At 42.1% G+C, this 7,810-nt stretch overlaps 1 protein-coding gene across 1 annotated transcript in view; it reads right to left on the bottom strand.

The window, feature by feature from the left end:
- Nucleotides 1-7,810, bottom strand: part of c17h12orf56 (chromosome 17 C12orf56 homolog) — a 12,374-nt gene extending 4,564 nt beyond the window's left edge. Inside the window, exons 1-8 of the mRNA XM_080292036.1 lie at nucleotides 7,414-7,810; nucleotides 3,736-3,931; nucleotides 3,517-3,532; nucleotides 2,150-2,336; nucleotides 1,878-2,033; nucleotides 1,136-1,206; nucleotides 284-428; nucleotides 98-192 (exon numbers count right to left, since the gene is read on the bottom strand). Of these exons, the coding sequence (XP_080148162.1) occupies nucleotides 98-192; nucleotides 284-428; nucleotides 1,136-1,206; nucleotides 1,878-2,033; nucleotides 2,150-2,336; nucleotides 3,517-3,532; nucleotides 3,736-3,931; nucleotides 7,414-7,665 (1,118 nt within the window). The 5' untranslated portion in view covers nucleotides 7,666-7,810. The remainder of the gene's footprint in view (nucleotides 1-97; nucleotides 193-283; nucleotides 429-1,135; nucleotides 1,207-1,877; nucleotides 2,034-2,149; nucleotides 2,337-3,516; nucleotides 3,533-3,735; nucleotides 3,932-7,413) is intronic.

A 7,810-nucleotide genomic window follows, 5' to 3' on the forward strand; every position in this document is an offset into this window, starting at 1 on the left:
TCTCTGTAATCGCCACGCTGAATACAGTCAAAGAAACACCTTAATGAATCTGAAATCTCGCCTCTGTGGAGCTATGAACACCTGCTAAGGGGCTTACAGGAGCTGATCTGCTGTGTAGAGTCCACCGAGGCTCTGGCGGCCGTGAAGACATCCCTCCAGAGTGCAGAGCAGGAAAGTACACACCTCACTGGACTGGAAAACAGAAAATGAGTCATTCACTGCAACTCACAGGCACGTTCTGTACGTCAAACACACAGTGCCGAGCAGGTTTTATAAACTTTACCCTCCAGAAGAGCCGGCGCAGGGTAACGCTGCGGTGCGCGGCGGTCCTCAGCTCCTGCAGCAGCAGGTACATACTCTCCACGCTGCTCCCGTCCTGCAGGAGCTCGGAGCTCAGCTGGCCAAACAGGTGAGCCGTCCGCTCCCAGCTTAAATATAACATCAACATTAATACCGACGTTTGAGCCTGTTAGCAATAACAAGTTTAAATGAGCCTAAACTCGTCACAGTCCGCTGTGATGAACCTTCAGGGCTCAGATGAGGTTTCTCAGAGCAGGTCGAAATCTCTGGAAATGTTTTTATATAAATCTTTATATTGGAATATGAGCGCTACAGCTCAGCACAGCCAAGATAAAATAATATTTCAGTTCATTAAAAATATTTCATGGTCTCATTATTTAAGCTCCACTCAAATGTAAACTAAACAAATGTGCGTGTTTGCAAATATTAAATGTGCAGTGAAACATCTGGAGCTGATGCAAAAGAGGTGCAGTTCTCCTGAATGTGAACTTCTGCATGATTATGCGTGGCTGATGCAGGCGGCTGTAGCTGCCAGCTGTCTGATAGGCTTCACCTCAGCTAACTGCAGTCACTGAGCTGGAGCTTTGTGGGGAGCTACCATACTGTAATCTACAGCTACTCCAGGACGCCTCGGCTTCAGTCTCAGAGAGTATCCACAGCACTAATCAGTAGAGTGGAGTCCAAAACCAGTGGGTGCCGTCACAGTGGCTATGTCCAGTGTAGTCTATGAGTGAATGATTTCTGTTTCCACAGTAACAAACTGACCTGTGACCTTTATTCTGACTGGACAAGCAGGAAGTTGTGTGTCTGCAGTCTGCACAGAACAGTTTATTACCTGATGGCAGCAGCAGACAATGAAACGCAGTTCCTCCTTCTGTAGAGCGGATCTAACAAAAGGGTGGACCTCTGAACACACACACACACACACACCTCAGAAATCTGAGCGAGTACACCATCAGACACATGTTTTATACTTTTATACTTTTTCATTTTATACTTCCTGTTTTTTCTTATTTTGTATTTTCTTTGTGTTTATGAGCCTTTCTGATCTTCTGGTTCTTGGTATTAGTTCTTTATCGTTATAACTAAACTAGTTCTCAGTGTAGTTACAGACTACTTTAGGGTGATTAGTTCCCTTTAGTGCTCCCATTCTGTCCTTTTATCTTTCTCGCCCCCCTTTCAGTTGTGCCTCACTTCCTGCTTCATTTTGATAGTTGTTCCTTGTGTTTGCTTTCAGTTTTGCTTCTTTTGTCTCATCCTCTGTGATTTAGCTGAGCTGTGTTTTGTTCTCCCAGCTATCTCCACTTCCCTCATTACCTTTCTGTGTCTGTGTGTATGTAACAAACAGCTTGCCTTTTGTTACATACAAAAGTTAATCCCTGTTTTCTGTGACTGCATTTAAAGTCCATATCATTACACAGGACACGCTCTGTATAACCTGCACACTGTGACATTTACTTATCTACTCCAAAAATCCACAGGGCACCTTTAAGCTCCACTTTCATATAAATAACCACAACATTTCTAAAGCTAACAGTCAATGTGTTAAATACTATTCATAGACAGTCTTCACTCACAATACTGAAGCTGTTCCACAAGCTCTGCAGGTGGAGGTAAAGTCTGGACTTCTCTGAGACGGCGTACAGGTGGAGCTCCGCCTCCCACTCCTCCTCGCTGTCCACGCAGCCTCGTCTCAGCAGACGTGACAGGACCGAACCGATCCTCCTTTGTAACTGTAACAGCACACACAACAGAGCTCGACCAAATTTACAGAGACGTGTGACCCTTGTCTAAGTTACTTCAAATTGAATTTGAGTAGATCTTCATCGGAACAGCCGCACGTTTATACCTGACCACTCTCGAGGGTCTTCAGGCTTTTCTCTGAGAGCAATGGCGATGAGGCAGGTAAGACTAAGGGGGAGTAAAAGGGGGGAGGCTGCGGGACTCTCGTGAGGCCGAGAGTCTCTGGGTTCGGGCACGAGGCTGAGCGGGTGTGCTTTAACACTGGGGGGAGCTCCTCCTTCCTCCATTGGCTGCTGGAGAGAAGAAACAGCGCAGACATCAGGTTTCTGTGAAGTGTCTGCATCATCAACTGTGTGAGTTTCATGTCGTATTCCAGCTGCACAAAACAATTAAAAACACTTTCCTGATCAGCTAATGGTCTCGGTTGCTAGTTTGAAGTCTACCTGAACACAACACAAGGTTCATGTAGTAAATTAACGTCACACTAGAGCCAAATAAGCCTCTAAAATATGCTTTGCTTTTCAGAACTTCTTTATTGTTTTTCTGCACAAATGTTGCAGCTTAAAAACAGAAAGAGCTCTCAGGTAGATTCACACAGTCATGATAGTCGTGCTCCTGAGACTTCACGCTGTCAGCTCATCCTTAGGTTCAACTTTACAAGCAGTCTAAGGTTTGGGAGTGGCAGTGAAAGAAAAGTGTGTACGTTTAATGACCTACCGGGGGTGAGCACAGCTGAGCAGCAGGGAACATTAGCGTGAGACAGCTTTTACATTTTATGCTGTTTGCGTCTGTTTTACAGCGCTTCGTCGTTACCAGGCAACAGTTCAATGACAGTAAATCTGTTCCTTCCTCCCTCCATCTCCTGCCTCATTCACAGAAGAACTCAAGGAGGATCGGAGCCCCGCATGCAACCAAGTAAAAATGCAAACTGTCCAGCAGCGAACCAGCAGGTCCTCTTGCTGTGGGAATTTATAAAAACGTGTTTGGAAAACACATCTCTACATTTCAATCATCAGTGGGCACATTCTGCTGAAAAAGGATAAATGATGGACCAGCAGTACCAGGTGGATGTTACCTGCTGCCTGGTGTGTGGATGAAGCACTGCAGGTGTGATATTGAGGAGCAACACTGGAGTCACTCTGTGAGCATGTTAATGAGCAGCAGGTAAACTAGTCCCTGGAGTAAATAAGTCATGAGCTATCTGAGACACTGGGGTGGTCATTACATACTCAGGTAAAGTGGCTCAGCTGTTAACAAGTTCACAACAGACAACCACATTACAGTGTTGAAGTATCCCACACATAAACTTTCACTGTCTGCCTCACTCCTGCACACTCTGCAGCTTCTAAAATGATTATAACCAAATTCAACACTGGCATTACGTAATGTGTTTGCAGGGAGGACTTAAAAGCCTTTATGTGTGAGTATCCTCAAATAAAACATGCTTCTGAAGTGTGTCTGTGTTTTACTCACCTCTCTGTGGAAAATCCTGTGGAGGAAATGGAAACACAGGATGGCTAGAGTTACAGATAAAGAAACAAGACGACACATAAACCTCACTGGTGTCTTTCCAAAGGATCAAATCTCTGAAGAGACCATTCCACATGTCTCTGACTCGTCTTACAAAAAGCATAAACTTCAGTCTGATATCATTGCGTAGCATCATCAAATTACATAAACTGTCTCAGTTACCTTGTAATGTGCTTGTTATTTCAGGACAGTGGCTGTTTCGGCGAGAGGACGGGGCTGCAGGAGGAAGGCCCTCTTTCTTGGCTCTCTTTAACCAATTGCGTTGCTTCGCTGCAGGTTTTTTGGTGACGTAGACGATCCGTATGTGTTGGCAGCGTTCCTGATGCTTCCCACTGAGGAAATCTGGGATGTCGTTCACCTGTAAAAAAAGACAATGCTGTAAAGATTATAAAATGTGACAATATGAGGGAGCAGAATCAGAAATAAGACAAAACCAAGCGGTGCAGAAACGAGTCGACAGAAAACTGACATTAGCGCATCGATTCTAATGATTGACTATTTTTCAAGCAAATTTTGGTTTTGTAGAAACTATTAATCAAACTATTAATAAAAAGATGAATCTATACATTATCATGAGTTTCAGCCCTTAAAATAAAATCGGATATTTACAGAATAACAAGATTAAATAAAGATAATGTTTATATTTTGTGCCATATACAACCTTTGAACATATATACTGTGCACTTATAGTGGGTATTCTCACATCTTTCATGGATATTGATCATCTGCTGTAGACTGATTTTGATCCTGTGTGTAATAAAAGGATGTAGGATAATCCCACACTACTTCAGTAATCTTGAGGTCCGGGCACTGGGGGGTCCGATCCATGACTGATATCACTCTACTGTGTGTTTTTCCCTCCTGACAACATCTCATCTCTCCCTCAGATCTGGTTCAACAATTTTCAGTCGTTCTTGTGTCATTTTAATAATCAACCTTTTCTCTGTTTCCCTTCCTTAAGAACAGCTTCTTGACAGCCGCTCTTCCACTGAGACCTTTTCTGATGAGGCTTCAGTGATCAGCAGCTGATCAGCTGAAGGTCCTCCTCTCATATTTTTCATGGATATTGATCATCTGCTAAAGATAGATTTTAAATCTAAGTTTTCAGCTAACAGATCTTTGTGAATAATGTTGTTGTTGTAAAAATATTATTTTGTGCCTGTGAAACTGTGTCATCTTTGGCAACTTAATGACAGAAAGAATGATTGTGTTTTTTATGACACACTGCTGTTGTCATAAAATAGTAAACTGGTTCTTTGCTAATATTCTGTTATGTGTGGAGACAACACTGGTTCATCTGAGTTAAGATCCTTTTTTATGCTTGGATCATAGTTACTTTGAAAGCCTGGAGAAGTATTGCTAAAGAGCACTTAAAAAAACAGCAGAAACATCTATAAAATACAAAGAAATCAAAAACTTCTGGATTGTATTTTGTCAGATTTTATCTTATTGAGTGACTCTAATTTATTTAACTGCTTTTTCAATGTTGCATTGAATATGTTGGCGACTGCTTTGTCACGGGAACTTGAATAAAGCACGTCTCATCTTCTGAGCGGCTTTAATTTTGCGTTTGCCAAAGATCGCGTTACAAAAGACCTGATTTCTGTTTGTTACAGTGAGCAGGTTCGAGTCCCAGTAAGTTTCCATGAGCTCCCAGTGCTCTGAAGATCCTCCACAAAGTGGCTAAAGGGTGGTGCTGAGGCCATGGAGAGGCCAGCACAGGTCATCAGGTGGTAATCTTAGAGTTAATGCAGATGGGATTAACTCTGTTAGGGCCGAGTTAAACCTCTGACATAACGAGATGAAGTTAGAGGCTCGGCGTGACTTTTGCTGCATGTATTGCAGCTCTGTATTATGTGGCATTGGAACTATTTTAAGCTTTTAAAGTTTAATTAAAATCTGAGGATAACAGCTTCCTCATTAACGGTTTGTCTGTGCTGCTCTTTGGCAGGTTGATATACATGAAGTACTTGAAACGGTCACATGGGCAGCCCTAACAATAAGTACATACCAACATTACTGACAGCTGTTAATCATACCTGAGTCCTGCTCCGTGATTGGTTTCCAGGCTTCCTGCAACTCAGGTGCTCTGAGGCTCAGTGCAGCTCAGTATGAGCAGACATGAAATATGCAAACCAGAGCAGGTGTTACGCTCTTGTTCTCGCCATCAGCAGTAAAAGTGAGAAGTGAAACCTATAAATCGAACTAACTCGTGTGTAATCTGAAGAGTTTAACAGGGATTAATCAGCAGAAGCCGGTTAGTCAGTGAACGCATCATGTGACATGCATGTAATCTAACGTGCTTTAGTCGTGGTTTGGCTGTCACTCAAGGTTATGTCAGTTAAGTCTCCAAAAACCTAAACTTATTCAGTTTACTGTCAAATTAGACAGAAAAAATTGAGCTTTAACATATTCTGCTAATAGAACTAGCTCTAAAGATCCACTAATTACCTCATTGGGTTCAGCTTTAAAGATGTCACAAGTCAAAAATAATAGAAATCTATGGGGTCCTAATTATAAACTGCAAACTTCATCCATATTTATCTCTAAATGTTCTTTAAAAATCTGGAGCTTGGTTTTAAACCTAAGCGTGAAGAGTTAAACGTCAATATCAAGTTTAGATTTAAAGTCTGACTGTAAATTCTCATCTTTACGGCTCTGGTCAGAAAAAAGCTAGACGAAAGGCCAGAGCCATTTAAATGTGTGTGATGCTTCTTCAGCCCTAGCTCTCAGCCGAACTTCACTGCAGGAATATCAACCAAAGTGCAAACAGGTCACAACCCTTTGGGCTTTGTTTTGCTGTCTTCTCTGGTTTGTTCACAGTTTAGGTTTCAAAGATAACTGAGATTTTCCTTGACTCAACATCCACTCTGTGATGTCAGTCTGGAGATTATTTCGTCTTGATGCATTCTCAATCATCCAGGTAAATTAATCTCCAAAGGTTGATTCTGTTCATCTGGATGTAGCGTTTTCAGTGGGAGAAACGTTTCGTCACTCATCCAAGTGACTTCTTCAGTCGACTGAAGAAATCACTTGGATGAGCAGAATCAACCATTGGAGATCTGGTGAATATTTGTAAAAGAAATACAGATATTTTCTTCTACAGCCACTTCAAAATGTAGGCCTTGTCTTGTCCTCTTTCACCTGATGTGATACACGTTGCAGTTTTGACACAAATCCCTTCTGAACACATCCTGTAGACTCATTACAACACAGCTTCCAAATGCAATGTTAGGATTTAACTATTAAAGTTTTCGAGCCTTTACTGAACAAACGAGACATGAACACTTCACAGTATGCCTATTTTCTCGATTCATTGATAAATATTTGGTCTGCACAACAATATCCATGACAGACATTAAAACAGTCACGTCATCATTTAAGATAAAAATACTGGAAATGAGTGCTTTAACTCTGTACTGTTTCTTTTAAAAGTTTACTTTTATTTACCTTAAAAATAACTTACCTTAAACGCCAATTTAATAGAAAATCCAATAAATATGGTAGAAGGTTTTTCTGTTGATTTTATATCAATATTAAAAATACATATATTTTTTTATCATTTATTGAAAAAACCCGACGTCTTAGGTCTTCACAGTATTTACACTTATTTTCTCCAATAATAACAAATATCTATCGGCAAAATACTAATTTTTTTTCAAAATATCGTATCTTACTTTATTAAAATCAGGTTATAACAGGTCATGTTCAGATTTTTTGTTTGTTTTTTCGTTTAATAAAATCAGCTTTTGGATTTTGTGTCGGTTAATTAGGGCGGGATTAATGCAGTAGAAACAAAAATAAATACTTTTTTAAATCACTTTTTCTGTTCAAACTCACCAGCTCGATGTAACGCACGCGCCTGAAGCTAACGGCTGCCGTGAGAGTGCGTGGCGAGTACTCGGTGAGGTACACGCACTCGTCGCTGAGCACCACGTGCATGTACACCTTGTTGATGGACTCGGACAGCACCACGCACGGCTCGTAAGCCCGGATCCGTTCGTACACCCTCCGCTCCAGCTTCCGCTGCAGGAACGAGTCCAGCCGCGCGTTCCGCCGGCACAGCAGCGACCCGGAGCCGCTGTGGGCCATGACGGGACCGCTCCGTGGAGCCGCCGGTAACGCCTCTGAGATTTCAACCGCCGCTTTGTCGCGAGGCAGGTGCTCACAGGTCCAGCTCCATCCGGTACGTTTGAAAAGTCGAGTTAAGATGAACACACGCCGCTGGTTCTGTCCC

Source organism: Astatotilapia calliptera, chromosome 17 (genome assembly GCF_964374335.1).
Source record: "Astatotilapia calliptera chromosome 17, fAstCal68.1, whole genome shotgun sequence".
NCBI lineage: Eukaryota > Metazoa > Chordata > Actinopteri > Cichliformes > Cichlidae > Astatotilapia > Astatotilapia calliptera.